Source organism: Euwallacea fornicatus, chromosome 3 (assembly GCF_040115645.1).
Source record: "Euwallacea fornicatus isolate EFF26 chromosome 3, ASM4011564v1, whole genome shotgun sequence".
NCBI lineage: Eukaryota > Metazoa > Arthropoda > Insecta > Coleoptera > Curculionidae > Euwallacea > Euwallacea fornicatus.
Genome location: NC_089543.1, coordinates 6783704 through 6801948, shown reverse-complemented (window position 1 = coordinate 6801948; position 18245 = coordinate 6783704). Strand labels below are relative to the sequence as shown.

Sequence of the window (18245 nt, the reverse complement as noted above, 5' to 3'; positions counted from 1 at the left end):
AAATAAAGTTGCTACCTTCGTTGTTTTCGGAGAGCACTCGAGCGATTTTTCTGTGGTGTATATACGTTCGGCGCACAGAGGTTGAGAAAATGTCCAGCTGGATATGCAAAGAAGACAATCGCAACATATAAAATAAATCTTACAAACCTTTGTCCTAATTTAAGGAATAAGTAGGGCGTTTCAAGTTTTAATACACCAATTTTAGTCATTTATTCTATCTATACCTACCAAAATTGATTTGATTCCGTCATTAAGAAAATACACACTTAAGCTTCATAAGACGGACATAAATATTATTAAAAAATTGAACATAAAGGAATTATATTACCTTTACTTTTTGCTTGAAAATGGTTGGAACAACTCAAGGATGCTTCTTCAATCACCCACTATAAAAGGATTAACGATGGTAAAAGGGTATTTGATCACCTGATGGCTTTTATTGCTGCTTCTCTGTGGCCCCAATCGCCTCTACCTAATAAAATGATATCTTTATATTATACATATATTTGCTAAGCTTTCCAGTCCCACATAACAGAAACTATTGGTATATACATAAATGTAACAAAGAAAAACGAACCAACAAATCGATGTACTTAGCTAAAACCCAAGATTTTAATTTAAGGATTTAGTGAGTATGTTGATGAGAAAACTCTTTAATTCCAATGCCTAAACTAAAGCTACTGTTGGTTTTTTACATAAAAACTTTTTTTTTACAACATTAAATGCTGTATAAAATTGGAATTCCTATCGTTTACATAGAAGTAGGTGCCATAAATGTGCAGTAAGCAATATAATTACATAATAAAAATTTGTAAGCAAATCCGTTTTGTGGTCGTTCCACCGGTTGGATGTATAAAATTCTGCAGGTACATAACACGATTGTAGAAAGTAATTTCACAATTATTCTGCCCAAAAATTGGTATAATTTTTTATTAATTTCTATGTCTACTTATGATAATTCATTGCAATTAAAGGAGTGATCACAAAATAGATTCGATGGCAAATTTCCATTTTGTAACGTTATTACTAACTTAATATTCGTTCTTATTTTTGCGTAAACGCTAAAAACTCCAACCTTAAGCTACTCCTTGCACAAAATAAGTCTTCTATACAATTAAATGCTCTAATTTAACACCATTGTTCTTCAAAAATGAAACAATTTAAGAACTGCAATAAAAATAATGATGCAAGTATTAAACGATGAGTTTGAAAGTGTATTTTGGCAGTTTGGTAATCTGTGATAGTTATAATGTACACTTTCTGTAAATGAGCACACAATTTTCGTCTCATTTAAAAAACTCCCTCTACATAATTACTATTAATTCCAGTCTTCTGTCCAACTACAATCCGAGATTCAAACAAAACCTATCCATGAAATAAAAACGTTGTACAAATAGAGTTTCTTCATATCTCATATCATATAAATACAAAAGGTCACAGCAAATGGCCTTAAGACCGTCGTGTATTAACAAATGTTTTGACAATTTAGGTATACCAAGGACTGCAAATTCATATTTACTTTTAGAGGTGATAAGCTATTGAATTTGCTGTTCTTTATTTCACAACTGAGGGATATTGGTAATCTTCTAATGCTCATTCAATTCCTACCTGCTATGGATGGTTTTGTAGGTGGTTATGAGAAAATGATATACTATACATGATAATGTGTAAGACACATAACATGACATGCCAAAAAACTGAATTATTTGTTCTTCTTGAATGTCACTTTGTTAACTGTGTGTTGACATATCAATCTTATTTTCTTTTGTCTGACAATTGCTCTCTTCTGTACCACCTTGCAAGTTGCAGAATTTTTTTTTCTCTTTGACATCTTGCTTGTTCTTTTAAAATGTGAAATGAAGTAGGATCTCTTCTTACATGAAAATGTACTCAATTTATTTTCCTTTGGACAATGCATCGGCAAAATCCTGTCTTTGATCTTAACGTCTTCTATTAAATTTCCTTGTGACCCGCCTTTTTTCTTATAGTTGTTTGTTTTTTTGAAAAATTTACATAAATCTTTGTAATCTATTTCTTCCTTTACATCATATGTCTCAAAAACTATATTTACCTGAAAGAAAAATAGGTAAATAGCAAAATTATATGTTTAATTAAAATTCTCTACTATTGTAGAAGGTACCCACACCATAGCCAACTGGCTACGGAAGAGGGCAACATTTTTTAGTACATATTAATAAATTAAAATAATAATAAATAGTACAGAGGAGGGAATTACCTTTCTCCTTGATTAGATTATTTTTTAATTAATAGAAATAGACAAAACAGGCTATAGACAACATAAATATAAAGAAACATGACCTAAGGGCAAGTCTTGTCAAATAAGATGGTTAAAAAAAAAAATTTTAATACATACTACTCCTGAAGGAAATATTTCCATTATTTTTGCTTTGTAATAAAGCCCATTGCCTTTCCATTTAGCTAAAACGTCCTCGCCAACTTGCCACTTGGACAACTCCTTTTCTCTTTTAATAAATTCTTCTACAGCCTTTAAAGATTCCTCAAGTGGAATTTCAAAGTCTTTATCGTCATCTGGGATTTGACTAGATCTGTTAGCTCTAATTGGTTTCACATGTTGATGGTCAATAACCGACGGCTGCACTGTTACACATGGCTTACACTTTTGCAGAGAACTTTCAACAAGTCCAACGTCTGAGTTGGGTTGAGATTCCAATACATTTGAGCCACATTTAATCACTGAAGAGTTTAGCTGTTTGCTGACTTCAACAGGAGGCTTATTAGGTTCGATTAAATTAAGTGTTTGAGGTTCTGGGGCAGATACTTTCAATGTGAAGGAAGCTCTAACTTGGGGCAATTGGTAGTCAAAGGGCTCCTTTTCTTCGTTCTCACTAAACTCGTCTGGCACCAAGGTATTGACCATTCTATTCAATGTACTTTTACTATCAATCAAACCCTTTTGCATCTGTACAACAACCATAATTTCAAGGACCGCTAGAAATTACAGAATGCAATATATTCGTTAAATAAATTGGATATTGGTTACACTTTCAACATACTTGAAAACTGAATAAATACAACTAAACATATTCTTGAAGTCTCTTTATTTACAAATGAATATGATAACATGTAACAAATACATTAAAATGTATAATCACAAAAACAAATAATCATCTATTTTTTATGGGTGTTTTCGTTTTGCACATGATTCCGGCTATTGGGCCTTGGTTCTGTAGAAATATGTGTAAAATCGTGTATTATATGTCAAAAATGTATAGTATTCCTTTTGACGAAAATGCCAATTGGGCATCAGCAACGTCACATTCGAAATTAAAGCAAGATTAGAATTTTCGGCCAATATCCATTTCGTAGCAATCAAAAGAGATAGCCTATAGGTAACCTCCTTCTTAACGCAGGAATAGGAATAATTAGAAATTCATTACACCTCCATTACTTTCTGACTCAACGTGTGTTGTTACTTCGTGTCTAAGTTTGGTTATGTTCAATATTATGTTTTCCGTGTAAAATTTCCCCCTTAAGCACGTGCATATATTTATCAGAATTTAGCGTTACAAGTCAAAATGAATGATGAAAATTCAACAGCCGATAAATCCACAGTTGAACCAGAAGAATTTACATATGAAAAGAAAGTTTCATTTTGCAACGTAATTGCAAAACCCATGGCCTCGAAGAAGCAGGCTAAGAAATGTTACAAATTAATTAAGAAAGGTAAGAGCCGGCCAAACTTAATAGCTATATATCGAAGCGAGCTTTCTATGAGGGCCATTGTTCACACAATCATTTCTATTTCCAGCTGTTCAACACAAGACTTACGTACGCTGCGGGCTCAAGGATGTTCAAACGAGGATAAGAAAAGGTGAAAGGGGTATAGTTATATTTGCCGGAGATGTGAGTCCAGTAGATATAATGTGTCATCTACCTGGAGTATGCGAAGAAAAAGACATCCCTTACGTTTATATTCCAAGCCGGAAAGATCTGGGAGCGGCACTGGGCGTGAAGCGCGGCTGCCTTACCGTTTTGATTCGGCCCAAAGAGGACTATGCGGAACCATTTGAAGAATTAAAATCGGAGATCGCTCATTTACCTGCTGTACTATAATTTAAGTGATAGATAAAAGATAAGGAAATTTTTGAAGATTCTGGTGTTTTATTGATTTTCCCTTTTTTACTAATGTTTGCAAAGCACATCTTTACGCACTAAAAAATAGTGCGCAATTTCACTCCCTCTATGTGTGTGTGTGAGAGGCCTTTTACTCAATACTGAATGTGTTACACATAATGATGCATAACACATTTATAGTACAACATAGTCATATATCTTAAATTGGTAACTACGCCACTGACAAGCTACCGTACTTTTCGAATTGAATTTCGGATACCGCAGCTCAACCAACAATTTTAGCGTGGCTCGGCAATTTTCGACATTACGCGTAAACGACTTGCAATTGTTTCAATAATTGAAGTTTTCTTGCCACCATCGAAAAAGCCAAAATCTCGACGACACCCAACATGGCATTTATTAGTGAAATATAAAAGTTTAGGTCTAGGACCATGACGTGTTGTTTTAAAGGAAGTTTAATTGGCTTTCAACCCATTTTCTAATATATAAAGTAACTACTGATGATGGTGTGCAATTCTACCGCTACTTGTGTGGGAGGCCATGTGCAAATAAAAGGAAAAAAAAACAAATTATTGGATAGCAATGTTGGGTTATTTTACAACGTCGTCATTAAAGCTAATTTGTTATCTATGCCACTAACCTAGATTCGAATTACTGCGCCCTTCTCGTCCGATTCTGAAACTGCAGCTCGATCATCATTTTTTGAATAGTCCGAAAATCTTCAACACGACGCGTAAATGATTTACAATTGTTTGTTTACATACGTCATAGCAGTTCATGGCCACCTTCCGCAAAGATGCCAAAATAATCGTACGCGGCGAGGCGATAAACAAAACATTTCGTGCAATATGGTGATTCAGGTAAGGAAGCACGATATCATTTTACAGGAAATTAACATTTTTTTTGCGATTTAAACGTTTTTTCCATATAGATTTGTAAATATTCACCTTTCTATATGACCCATTCTCAATAATTACTACCATTGTACGCGAATTCCTGTCTCATCATCATGTGATTCTTATTTACACATCTGAGTACGCGGGTATTCTAATTGCACTGTGTCTTTATTTGTTATATGAATTAAAGGACTAATCATAATTTACCTATCATGTGGTGGTGTAATAAGTCATAGTCCGAACACATAGTTTAAAATTGTTAAACGTCCTTTCGGTTAAAAAAACCATAAATTTATTAACTACTGCAATGCACAACTAGACCAATGACATAATATAACATTCAATATATTTTTAAATAAATACAATTTCAGAAACATTTTAGTACATACCGTGTGACTATATCCCAGACTTGTTTCTTCTGGATTTGAGCTTTGTCGGCTCCGGATGTAGTTGTTCATATTTTTACGGGTTTATGCTAAATGCATCTCTAGTTCTAACTTTAGGAAATAAATGATAATCCGGGAATGACCAGGTGGTGGTCATTTTGCGCAACGGACGTCACAATATATAATAATTTAAGTACTGATACTTGAACCGAGTTGGCTAGACAAAAATCGAGGGAACATAAACGATGTCCGGCTATCGAGCTTTTTCTACATAAATAATAACGTTATTTATTAAACAGAAATTTATCGGAACATTATTAACAAATCCCTAAAAGGATGCTTTGCCAATTACAGAAAATAAGAACTGACGATAACGAGATGATAACATCAAGTGAAAAGGGTGGATGTTTTCAGATGAAGCGAATAAAAAACGTGTACTGACGGCAACAATGAAGCACTGAAATTATTGGAAAAATACATTTCCACAGTCTTTAATAACGTGACACGAATAAGGAACTAAAAATGAGAATATCTGGAAACAGTTATTGGAAAAGGTTACAAGAAAAATACATTCTGAAGGGTACAATTGACAATATGGTCATTTGTATAATTTGTATTGTACAAATGACCATACAATTCTTATTTCAGACCTGGCTACGCCATGGAATTTCGGAATACGTCGCTTTCAAGGCACAATCTACGAATATTCTCCTGCATCGCATTTCAATCTTAGGTCGATTTGCAATGCGTTGTATCGTAACTATTACCTATTCGAAGGTTTTCAACCTTATTTGTCCAAATGCATCACAAACGCTTAACGATGACTTTTGCAGGCAAGATGATTGGCTTAAAACCGAGTTTGTTAACTTCTTGGGCCATTATGTAAATTGCCACAATACAAAAAAAGTACTCTCTTTGCGTTTTCTAAATCATTTTGAGCCTGACAATCAAAACAATTAATTTTTAGAACGGAGTACTTATGACAATTGAGTTCCCATTGTCTTACTAAATACCTAAATAAGTTCGAAAGTCTCCGACTCCATGTCATCTACATCGCTATTGTAGTTATTGCATTCAAACTCCGAAGATGAAGAATCTATCCCTAAATATTCAGCATCACAACTAAAACCATCGCAGAACATAAACATTGGGTAATCGCCAGCACCGTTTGGTGGAACAATAATCTAGAAAGTAACGAACCATGAAATGCCAACAATTACAGCAAATTCGAGAGGAAGTTGAGATGTTCGCCACATTCCACTTACCGGTTGAACCGTCTCAATAAGGGTTAAGAAATCCTCTTTAGTCCGACAGTAAAAGCCGATACAACACGATGGGTCAATTTTGGTGATAGGCAGTTTCCTTGGCGATCTGCAGTGGAAAGTTGTTAACGGGAAGTCTGCGGCCCAGACATCCACCACCTCTTGACAATAGTGGGGATCTAAATGAATCAATTTATCGTCTAAAAAATTAAAATACCTTGTAATTCCCCGATAAGTAAACACTTAATATGGAGCTCTCATAAATAGTCGTCGGTGAACCTTCCTTAGAGATCAATTAACGAATAACTTTGTATAAATTAAAGGAATGATCAAATGTTTAAGATTTTTGATGAAGAAAAATGTTTGAGCGCCAAGGGAGAAAAGTTACTGCGTTTTGAATGATGCAACTCGAAATTGCGCGACCTCCATTTTGCTATAAATCTATTGGATAAGAAACCAAGCTATCAATAATTGTTATTTATAATCGAAAGCTGACAGTTATCTTTTATTACAGTTGATTGAGAAAAACAATAAACTTAAAATACTTTTATCCACCTTAATTGCTTCCTGCAATAGTTTGAACATGAAAGAATTTAATTCGTCACGTCAATTCGCTACATTCCTTACAAAATAGATACTGTGCTAATTTAAACCATAATTATTAAGTGAAGCAAAACCCCAACTTACCTTGATATCCAATAAAATAAAGGGAATGCTTGGGTCTTCCACCAATAATTCCTATGCATTCTTTTATGCTTAATAGCGTCGTTAAACATGGGGCATAGATTGAATTGAATTTTTCAGTTCCTAATCTCACTGGTACCAATAATATTAAGGATTTCCATTTATTTGTAGATTGATCGATACACTCAGCAAATATATCTCTTATATACACTGAAAGACAAATAGCTAGTGCCTCACATAGTCTAAACTCTCTGCAGTAGTAACCTGTACAGTTTTGGGCAACACAGACATTGAGAGAATCAAATTCAAAATTATCTGTTGAAGCGTCTCTAATAGCTTGACGGAATAAATGGGCTACCAATCCAGGCCCATACCAATCACCAGGTTTTTTGCCAAGACTTTTACCTATATTTACTAAACTATGTAGTGAAAGTGGGCTATTTCGGGATGGTTTATCACCAAACCACTTGATAATTTTGCGATGATACACAGTAGTTTCTCTTTGATCTGGATTATACCGCCACTCTAGAAAAAGAGGAAAAATTATAAGAGAGCATGAGCACCCTTCCAAAACATTGAAACAAAAGATTAAAAAAAGATTCACCTTTTATGAGGTTAATGAAATGCAAACATACCTCTGCCTAAAAAGTGAAGTACTAAAGCTTGGGCAACTAGCATTTGGCCACTTCTAATCATGCAGCCCCAACCACAATCACTACTATAGGTTGAACCACTTAATATAGGAAATTCTCTACGGTAGGTCAACCAAAGTTTACTCAGGAAATCTTTCTTGAACCCTTCCAAGCCCTCTTCATCATTTCCAGCAATCTTAAATAGTTTCTTAATTAGTGCATGTATCAACATATCACAGCTATGCTTTCAGTTAATCCTCTGGTAGTAGGTTTAAAACAAGTCAAAAGCAGGATAATGGAAGTAAAATCCTTAACCTACATCATTTTGACTTTGGAATGCAGCAACATCCATCCCTAGCTCAGTTAATTCAGTGGGTGTTTCTAGCTTTCTGTAGCACATTCCTAACAACCACACTGGAGATTCTTTAGAGAAGTTTGGTTTTAGCTTCATTCCTACAGAATTAAGTTCTTTGAGAAGGCTGTGAGAAAACTGCTCTTTTAAGGACAAAACTTACCATACTTCACATTATTCCACATGGATAAAAACCTGGTTTTAACTTTTCCTTCTATATCACTAGAATTCTCTTGAAGTAAACTTGAAGAGTTGGAGGATGGAGAGGATAGCTTTGGGAGGAAAAACGATCTACTTTCCCTTGAGGAAGCCACTTGGGTATCCATAGCTTAAAAATTGATTGATTGATATTTACATTCTTAAGGAATTTAAATGATCTCTGAAGAATCGTAAGATTTACTGGCACTTTATCACTACCAATTGCATCTACTTAAAACTGCGGCTGACCAAGCTGACCCTGCCTACATTTTTTGTCAATTTGATTATAAGGCATTTTATAAAAATTAACACTTATTTTCACGTAATGAGAACATCAACAGTGTTCTAACATTCTAAAAATAAATAGGAACACTATCACCAGGCAGCTGCAGCACCTATCAGCTGAGTTGGGTCAAAACGGACTAAATCAGTCCTCTGTACATATGTCATTTATAATATCTGTTTGAAGTTAGTCATTGCAAGTACTAGGTGGCGCTCCTTGCGCCTTACGGAGGTGCAAAAAAATTGACTCGCGTTTTCGTCCCGATCGCTTCGATGCATTCACGAATTATGATATTCTGAACTCTTCTAAATAAAATAAATAGAGATTCTGCAGAAAAAAACTGTTTTTAATATTTCACTGACTGTGGCTTTGATGGCGTGGCCCAGTCCGCAGCGTTCGCCCGCGAATTGCCCGATTTGCTCCTACTCCCTCATCTTTCATGAGTGGTCATAGCAGTTGCAGTAGTAAAAGAAGAAGAAGAGACGTCAGCTTGTTTTTGTTTGGGATATTGAAGCTGAAGAGAATGGATTCCAAGTTGCCAGTTTGATGTTTTCATTTTGACCTCTCGAAGTTCTCTAATTAAATAAAACCCACGCACTTTTTAAAGGTAAATTTGTAAGTTAGTTCAGGCCACTGCGAGTGAGTCTGTCGGGCATTTCTTTCCTCTGTCGACCTAACGCAGAATGTTTATTAAATCCCGTTCATTGACATACTCTGACGTTCAATGAAACCACGTATCGACGTATCCGTCTATCAGAAATTTTAGAAATTCCATTGTTATTATACTTTATTATTTTTAAGGTTCCTCCTAGTAATTAGTCATAGCTGGTGATACCCTACGCAGAGATGTGGGTTCCAACACATGTACAAGTTACAAGTAAGTTTGCAGTAATGTTTTTATAATTGTACAGTATGTCCAGTAAAACATATTTTTGTTTCTGTAGTCCAGAAGGCTGTGGGATTATTGACAAAAGGAAAAAACAATACTAATGATTGTTTTGTCACTATTGGGTTAGGCAAAATCAAATACCAAACCTCTGTTAAAGAAAAAGCAGGGACCAATGTGGAGTGGCATGAAGAATGTGAACTGTAAGTTGAAACTGGGTTAATTAAATTTTGTTACCTCTTGGTAGCCTTCCTAACAAATTAAATACAACAGGTATAGCAAATAATCTCCCTAAATAGTCCTTCATTTTCTTAAGATTAATTACGTGTCCCTTTCCATATTAACATCATAGGTCATGGTGAAAGTATTCTGGTAACATCTAACCAGGTCATTTTTTGACTTGTCAGATACTGGACGTGTTATGCTTTTAAATGATGCTTAATAAAGTTGTATAAGATGAGAGTAAAATATGCATAAAATGTGCTCGCTCAAGTTACACACATAACATTCTTGAACTAGATTTCCGCATTTCTGCGGTTTATCACTATATCTAGTTAATTATCGACAATATTAGCACTGCATGCACGGCAATAAGCTACATTTGATTTCCTCTTTTTGCAGCTCTATTCCCGAACAAGGCAATACTGCCGAAATAGTTTTAACTGTACTGCATCACAATATATTGGGCATCGATGAATTTTTAGGCAGAGTCACTATACCTCTAAACCAGTTAGACATTTATGACAGACCAAAAAATAAATTCTTTCCCTTACAAGCAAAGCCTGGTAAATTCTGTATTTTTAATCGTTGTGTATCCATATTTACTGGTTATTCATTTAGGTGGCAAACAGAAAGATAGAGGACAATTAGAAGTTAAAATTGCCTTTAATGTAAAATCGGGTAGCCTCACCAATCTTAGCAAGAAAGAAAAGCACAGATCGTCACTTTCCCATGTGGCTCAATCTGTTGGGGGCAGTTTATTGAGCCTCGGTAGTGCCGAAAAGAGAAAAGGAATTAAGAAACTTGCTAAGTCCATAGGGTCAAAGATGCACCTGAAAGGAAAGAAAAAGGGAGATTTCGACGATGGTGTGTCATCCATTGGAAGCGTGGGAAGTTTAAATATGCGTAGCCAGACATTAAATAGACATTTCAAGTCTAGACAGACATTGGATGACGCCGATCCCGGCGTTGTTAGTGATGAAGATGAATTTACCGTAAGATTACTGGAAATATATATGGCTAGTAGTAGATGGGAATGCATTGTCTTGTTTCAGTTTGATGATTTATCACATAAAAGTTCCGCAAGTTCTTTAAATGTTTCTACAAACGTACCAGCCACATTCCCAACTATCAACAAGACGCCGGTCGTGGATAATCCTCTACCTTCATCCCCAACAACTCCAGTACGGACAATTACAAAAGCAGTAACTCCGCCAGTGAAGCCGCCTAGATCTGAAACTAAACTTCCGCAAGACGAATGGGAAACTAAATTATTTGGAAATTCCAAAAAAGGTAATTGATTCATTATCAGATTTAATATTTTTCCTCATTAATTTGTAATTTTATTTTAGGTAGTTTAAGACCCGGTTCTAGCGAATCTCTTAATCGAAGGTCATGGGATTCTTCCAAGTTAGCATCACAAATTTTAGAAGAAACGGAAGTGACTGAAAATTCATCCAAAAATGAAGACAATATTAGCGTTAAATCTACGCCTGAAATTAAAAGGGAAGAGAAAGATGGAATGTTTTCAAAACTAAAGAATAATTTCAGAAAAGGTTAGTGCTTGATATTTCATTAGTAGTTAGTAGTGGGAGGAAGACGTGCAAAGGAAGATTGCCGTGTTTATTCGGGAATTCAACGATTAAGGAAGTTTTTTAAGTGCCTGAAATTTTTCTGTTAATGTGTCAAGTTCATGTCTTTTTCTTGTGAGTTTTGGGTGGTAGCGAATTAGGGAAGAAAATAGTTCTGTTGGTTTTTAATATATATTATTTTGCGGTTTTAAATATGTGATTGAGGTATGTCACTTTAGTTTGTATACTCTGTGTTTCGTTGCTATTATGTGTATATGTACTTTTTTTTAGATAAAGATAAGATTGATTTAGTAGAGAGACGTGAAAAAATCAGGAGTACTTCACACGAGCGCGTAATTATAGGAGGTGAGAGAGAAATAATACCAGAAAAAGTAACCAATCATATATCCAATGAACTGCTACAGAAATTCGAAGGGAAAACTCGGGAGGTGCTTTTTGTGTCCACTAAATTTAAATTCAATGCAAACAGGTTCATCTTTTTTAGGATTTGATTTTGGCCTTAGTAGAAAGCCAAACTGACTTAGAAAAACAGAAGAAGAAACTTAAAGATTTGGAGGATTATTTAGACGACTTATTGCTCAGAGTGATGGAGACGACTCCCAGAATTTTGCAGAACCCTTACGTCACATACAACTTGTCTCACAAGCAATATTCGTAAATACGCCGTAATTATTATTAGGAAATAAAAGTGATAAAATGAAACAAATTATATATTTTTTTAATTTTCAATTTGTAGGAGTTTGTTAAAGTTTCTTGTATTTTAATAATGACGATACAAACATGCAGTGTGCCTTATAAATTTGTCTACGTTGAGTAGGTGCTTTAATGAAGTTCAGTATAATATTGGATAAAGATACAAAGCGCGAAAAAAAAGCAAATTACTAAATCATCTGTGTTTGAATGTGTTAAGTATTTATAGTTGAGGCTTTGAAAGCAGTATCAGATCTGCGAAGTTTTGTTCTAGGCACTGAAATACCAAAGAGTCCATACCACTCAAAAAAAAGTCTCACAAGGGATATCCGAATAACTCTGGCAGTTGTTCGGTTTTTTTTTGCGCTTTGTAAAGCAATCCAAACATAATACTTTAGCCACATTCATTTTAGTTTTTCGTGGCTAATCTAAAAAGTCGGTAAAATAACGAACAAATAATTAATAATGACTATATTTTTAGATTCGTCGCAAAGTGAAAGATTTTTTTCTCAGAATTCCCATTTTACTTTAATAATTAATGTTACATTAATTACCTAAGACATCACGCATTAGGCATTTTACAACATGAATATCTTCTAGGGATTTTTCCAGAGAATAGCAATTAATTTATTTTCACCTTCTTCGACGTTTATCTAAATACTCTGCGTGCCACAAACTTGAATCTATGAGTTAGGACAGTGGTAAAACGCCAAATCAATTTCATTAGTTTATTTTATTACTTATTTAAAAATCTAGGAAAAATGGCTTGAGCGATTGACATTTAAGTTATGATACTGTTTAAAATATGTTAAAAGTGATTGTTTTGCAATTTCATGTCAGTAAGTTGTATTTTATTTAGTTTTAGAATTTTTAAGCTATAAAAAGATCTTTTACAAGAGCTACTAAGTGCCGATTACTTTATCATAAACGTATGATAGAGGAAACATTAGTATTTCAATCAAATCTGTGCCTATACTTTATAACTATTGTTAGCTTTAGATATCACTGAACTGTTGTAGTGTACTGTGATTGTATAACTTCACATTATCTAAGCAATGCCTATAAAGACTATCTTTACTATACTTATTATGTGACATATCTTTCTTAAACGCAAGCATATGAGAAAAATGCCTGTCGACATTTACCCCTGGTGATTAAAGAGGTAACTTCTTTTCATGGGGACATCACATCCCAACTCGACTCGTAATAACCCACCATCACCTGTGGTTTTATTATTGTATATTTAGTTTTATTATATTTTTGTTTTATTGTTGTCTTTTTGGTTGTTATTAGTATTATGATTGAGTGTTGGTACTTGCTTAGTATGTTTTTGAAGTCGAAAAATTATAGTTAACAATTACCTCCTAAGTGTATATCTAATACCCAATTGACCAGTTACTAACCGATAGTTGTAAACTTTTTCTCTAAATAGTTACGTCCATAACCATAGGTTCAGGTCTAAGAACTATTTATATGGGTTTTAGAAAAATAAACTGTTTGTATAAACCGGTATACAGGGTGTCTCTGAAATGACTATACAAGACTTGATAAAAAATTCCTGTACCAAAAATTAGGCGTTCTAGATAAACTTACCTACATACACACAAATTGCTAAATGCTTTTATCGATTTTCACTCATTTTGGGACTTGTAGTTCTTTTTTAAATGTTCGGAATTATCAAAAAATGATGCGTTATTCTTAAACAAAAGTTTGTATTTTTGTTACCCTCTGTAAAAATTATTTAAATTTGTTCTCGCCTCAAACTGACTTTATTTTCAAAACTGTTTTGCCTTTTGTAAAATTTTCGCTGGGCATACGGTTTGCCTAAAAACAATTATTTGCAATTTGTTGCAATTGATCGTTGTTATTTAGTCGGAATGAAAAGGGAAAAAGTTTCCGCTTTTTATATTTATTTTTAAGGGTTTTAAACTAGGCAAATAAAAAAATAGTATCATTTCCTGAACAAAAGTTTTAAGCGACTTTGAAGCCACCCAAGGTGCGATATTATTTTTCGACGACGTGTAAAGATGGCCTTGGGTACTTTTCAAAGAGCCAAAGTTGCAAATAATATCGACTTTCAACCAAAATCCTAAAAGGGTCGTTTTAATTGACTTGACAAAACTTAAATGTGAACCACAAGACCGACGATCGGTACTCACCTCCGAGCACCAAAAGCGTGAGTCAGAATCACGTCAGCACGATCCACTTGCACTCGCTAAGTCAGTCAGTCAAACAGCGTAATTTACGAATCTTTAGAACAAAAGGAAACGCGATTATCCCGATTTTTAGTGGAGCGCACATTACCAACCTCTTGTTCGTCACAGGGCTAACGTTTAAATGAATCATCTACAAAGTAGTCACATCGGTACGAAAACATATAAAAAATTTATCACCTGCCCTTTATAATGGTACAGCTGATCGGTCTTGGAGACGATACGCGATAGGAAGTAACGTGCGACGTTTCTAGATTTAGTAAAATGTAGGAAAAGTCGCAAATATACCCTGACGGCAGGAAAAATTCATTTCTTATTGTAAAGAGACTTATTCTAACAAGTCTTAGGTTTTTCAAGAACAATAGTAATTTAGAATTTCACACGTCGCGTTCATAATTGATATACATTCATATGGGTGCAACAAAGGTAAGGACAATATCAACTTTAACATTTTGTTTCTGTCTGTTGAAAACTTAACAACTTTGAGGGCTCGATACTATACGCGAGTTTACAAATTTAATTCTTCCATGAACGATTGTCATAAGCACCGTGTCGCGATCCTGCAGTGGCAACTTTTCCTTCGCCAAATTGTCCAAAATTCGTGTTTTTTTTTTAATTGATTTGTGGCTTTTTTAGGAAACTAATTGAATTATATAATTGAAAGACATTGGGTAAAGCGGTTTGCGTTGAGTTATAGAGCGTATCGAGAAGGTACATTTAAATTATACCAAGCGCTCTCGAGACACTGGCGTTCCACGTTTGAAAAGTGGCAGGAAAGTTTACCGCTCCATTTGTAAATTAAAGATAAATCTTATTGTTAATATACACGATACCATTTTTCTTCTTATTACATATTTTGTTTTTCACTTATTAAGTTCTCGAAAGTCGCATAATAATTTTGATCAAACAAGCAAAAGCCACAGGCATCGTGCTGAGATTCTGCGGGGAAAACTTCTTCCTCGACCAAACTGTGCGGAACGTGAAATTTTCGTTAATAGCACGTTTCTGCCTTGTGCAGGCAACTAATTAAATATTTACAATAAATGCACGAACATATTTCTACTTCTTGATAGGCCTCGTTTGCCGTTTATTTATTATTAGGGAACCCGACTAGGAATGGGCTTCTTCGATACCTTCAACTGTCATGATTAATCTACCAATCGAAAGGGACGACGCCATATTTTTTCTTCTCAATTTTTGGAGTCGACGTCTTCGATTTACGTTTGGATTAAAACTACTCGTTTCCCTTAACACTTGCAAAAGTTTTACGGTTCGGAACTCTACAATTCGAACGCTCCTTACGATATCATCCGACGCTTATACGTCCATTACAATCACGTGACATTGTTAATTCTTCCGCTCGTTAAAACGCGATCCCGTTTACGTGAAAATGTGCCAATTTGTTTAGTAACTTTTAGTTCCCAAACGACTGAAAATCGACAAAAGTCTTCGGTAATTATTTCGAAAATGCGACACTAATCTGAAAACGTTGGTCTCCTAGAGCTGCAAAACGAAGCAGCACTGGAAACGGGTAAGTTTGCCTAGAACGTTTATTGTTGGTTCGGGAATTCTTTGTCAAGTGTTGCGGAGTTATTTCAGGAACATCCTGTGTATTTATTCAAATCACGTTCATAAATTTAGAAATAGTAAGTAAGGATTCTCTATTTGTCTCTTAACAACGTTGATAAAATTCGCCATGGTGACACCATCTATAATCCTGTGGTCTGCCGATGCGCTGATGTTAATGATCTTCTCTTTAATTACGTCACCGTCATCGCCATATCTCGGTAATACCTGAAATTTATCAAAAAATTAATTACCGGAAGGGCTTTAGTATTGAAGCATTTCGTACTTGTGTTCGTCCAATGGCCACAATCGCAACTTGTGGTGGTAAAATGACTGGTTTAGTGTAAGTTCCTCCCACCTAAAACGTTACAAGATCGGAGGTTGACCATTTTTTTAAATATTATGCGCCAAAAGAACTTCGGTTTTTGGTACTTTGATATTGACAAAATTCGCAAAAAAACATGAGGGTTATTAGCTTACAATGCCAATGTTAGAGATGGAAAATGTGGCTCCGGCTAAATCGTTGGGTGCGAAAGCGCCGTTCTTTCCATTCTTCATCAACCTTTGCAAATCGGTCGTTATTTCCAATACGGTCAATTTTTCCACGTTTTTGATCACCGGCACGGCGAGGCCTTTACTTGTGGCCATAGCAACACCTATATTGTGGTGTTTCCAGTAAATAATATTATTATTGGCCTGATCTAGTGAAGAATTAATTATTGGATAGCGTCCCAAAGCATTTGAAATGGCCTTTATGAAAAACGGCAAAAAGGTTATTTTTATATCCGATTCCGGCACGTTTGCTAGATCGCTCTTTAGGGTTGCCAGCTTTGTAACTTTAATCTCGTCACTGTAAACGAAATGTGGGATTTTCTAAATGAAAAAAAAAATAATAACTCGCTCTCGGAGAGATTTTTACAGCTCGAACTCTTACTAGAGCTTCACTCATGGTAGTGAACATTGCTTTCGTAAATCCTTTGATGGGTTCAATTTTATGAGTCTCATTGTCCGAAAAAGATCCTGGAGGTGTAAGCGGTTCGGGACAATCCGGAGGGCGGACATCTATATACTTCATAATGTCCTCTTTCAATATACGTCCCTGTTTTCCCGTACCTTTTACTTTCGTCAGATCGATTTTAAATTCTTTAGCTATGCGACGGACAGACGGTATGCAAAGCACTGTGTGCCCTGAACCTGAAATAAGTTAATATAACGACAAATTAGTTTTTATTCTGTATGGGAAGGTGCTTGCCCGATGAGTCACTCGTTTCTAATGTAGATGATGTTTCCGGGATTTCGGGTGTACTAATTGGGGTTTTTTTTGTAACTGTTGCAGGTTCATATACAGCAGCTTTCTCTCGCATAGATGTGACCTCTACGAAAGAAAACATATTTAGAGCATGTTTAAGGGAAAAACTCGTTTAACGGTAACACCAAGCTCAACCACAAACGTTTCCATGGCAATGAAGCGGCACAAGCATTCAATTTTAAAGATTTCATGACCGAATTTGTAGGTATAAAAGGTGGGCCTGTGTACGATCTAAGCATTTTTAGGTACGTATAAGTTTGTTATTGACTATACCACATTGAAACCACCAGAAAAAAAGTCTGAGAAGGTTCGTTTTTTAATCCTGCAGTCAAACCTGCCCCCGAAATGTAATCATCGGAAATAACCTATTCGTCCCTTAATAACTAATTGAAAAACTGGACCTAAACCGGATCAGACTTACCGTCATCGATTTCATTAGTTTCCACATCTATTAAAGGTTGACCAACCAAGGCTGTGTCATCAATTTGATAATAGAGTTTTGTAATAACTCCATCATATCGACTTGTTATTGTTACTGACGCTTTATCACTTTGTACCTCACAAATATTGTCGAACTGTGATACCTTATCCCCTACGCTAACAAACCACTCTTTAACGACCACCTCCCTTATGCCTTCCCCTATATCTGACAAAAGAAACGATATGTTTTTGTTTAAAATGCATGATGCAAAAATGTTTCTAACGGCAATTTGCCTAACTTTTCGTTCTCGCTGAAAAAATGTTCGAAATAATATTATTAGAAAAAAATCAGTTAAAACTGATGTACTTACGAACAACGCCTTGTATGGGGCATTTAGAACTTTACTTACAAAAGAAGAAACGTGAGACATCTTCTTCAGCTACTGCTTGAAATTTTAATGTCGGAATAAATAAAATAAACTTGTGCGTTATCTACAGGCACAAACAGATTACTATTTCGACAGCAATGTGAATAGACGCA

At 35.1% G+C, this 18245-nt stretch overlaps 5 protein-coding genes across 8 annotated transcripts; 2 read left to right on the top strand and 3 right to left on the bottom strand.

Annotated features, from left to right (window-relative positions):
* Window positions 1–266: 266 nt before the first annotated feature.
* Window positions 267–4873, bottom strand: LOC136350557 (uncharacterized). 2 transcript variants are annotated; one of them, XM_066302397.1, is made up of 3 exons: window positions 4757–4873; window positions 2375–2970; window positions 267–2071 (listed from the first exon to the last, which is right to left on the bottom strand). In XM_066302397.1, exons 2-3 carry the CDS (start codon window positions 2954–2956, stop codon window positions 1703–1705), a joined length of 951 nt encoding a protein of 316 aa, XP_066158494.1. In that variant the 5' UTR covers window positions 2957–2970; window positions 4757–4873; the 3' UTR covers window positions 267–1702. The 2 variants fall into 2 exon arrangements, with proteins under 2 accessions (XP_066158494.1, XP_066158493.1); XM_066302396.1 differs by lacking the exon at window positions 4757–4873 and adding an exon at window positions 3036–3263.
* On the top strand, window positions 3558–4133 carry NHP2 (NHP2 ribonucleoprotein). The gene is made up of 2 exons (XM_066302401.1): window positions 3558–3705; window positions 3791–4133. The coding sequence occupies exons 1-2, from the start codon at window positions 3558–3560 to the stop codon at window positions 4093–4095; spliced, it is 453 nt and encodes a 150-aa protein (XP_066158498.1). The 3' UTR covers window positions 4096–4133.
* On the top strand, window positions 4857–13708 carry Rip11 (Rab11 interacting protein). Of its 2 annotated transcripts, none has more exons than XM_066302391.1 (9): window positions 4857–4976; window positions 9611–9686; window positions 9754–9898; window positions 10317–10480; window positions 10536–10909; window positions 10970–11207; window positions 11267–11470; window positions 11777–11934; window positions 11991–13708. In XM_066302391.1, the coding sequence occupies exons 2-9, from the start codon at window positions 9656–9658 to the stop codon at window positions 12162–12164; spliced, it is 1488 nt and encodes a 495-aa protein (XP_066158488.1). In that variant the 5' UTR covers window positions 4857–4976; window positions 9611–9655; the 3' UTR covers window positions 12165–13708. The 2 variants fall into 2 exon arrangements, with proteins under 2 accessions (XP_066158488.1, XP_066158486.1); XM_066302389.1 differs by lacking the exon at window positions 4857–4976 and adding an exon at window positions 8939–9416.
* Window positions 5282–8931, bottom strand: Atg4b (Autophagy-related 4b). Of its 2 annotated transcripts, none has more exons than XM_066302394.1 (7): window positions 8492–8931; window positions 8296–8429; window positions 7980–8172; window positions 7609–7869; window positions 7348–7554; window positions 6664–6860; window positions 5282–6582 (listed from the first exon to the last, which is right to left on the bottom strand). In XM_066302394.1, the coding sequence occupies exons 1-7, from the start codon at window positions 8652–8654 to the stop codon at window positions 6412–6414; spliced, it is 1326 nt and encodes a 441-aa protein (XP_066158491.1). In that variant the 5' UTR covers window positions 8655–8931; the 3' UTR covers window positions 5282–6411. The 2 variants fall into 2 exon arrangements, with proteins under 2 accessions (XP_066158491.1, XP_066158490.1); XM_066302393.1 differs by having other exon boundaries at window positions 8296–8444; window positions 8492–8930.
* Window positions 13709–15991: 2283 nt separating the features above from the next.
* On the bottom strand, window positions 15992–18233 carry Dbct (Dihydrolipoamide branched chain transacylase E2). The gene is made up of 7 exons (XM_066302392.1): window positions 18076–18233; window positions 17706–18015; window positions 17228–17350; window positions 16910–17169; window positions 16456–16848; window positions 16262–16333; window positions 15992–16203 (listed from the first exon to the last, which is right to left on the bottom strand). Exons 1-7 carry the CDS (start codon window positions 18133–18135, stop codon window positions 16039–16041), a joined length of 1383 nt encoding a protein of 460 aa, XP_066158489.1. The 5' UTR covers window positions 18136–18233; the 3' UTR covers window positions 15992–16038.
* Between the last annotated feature and the right edge of the window lie 12 nt (window positions 18234–18245).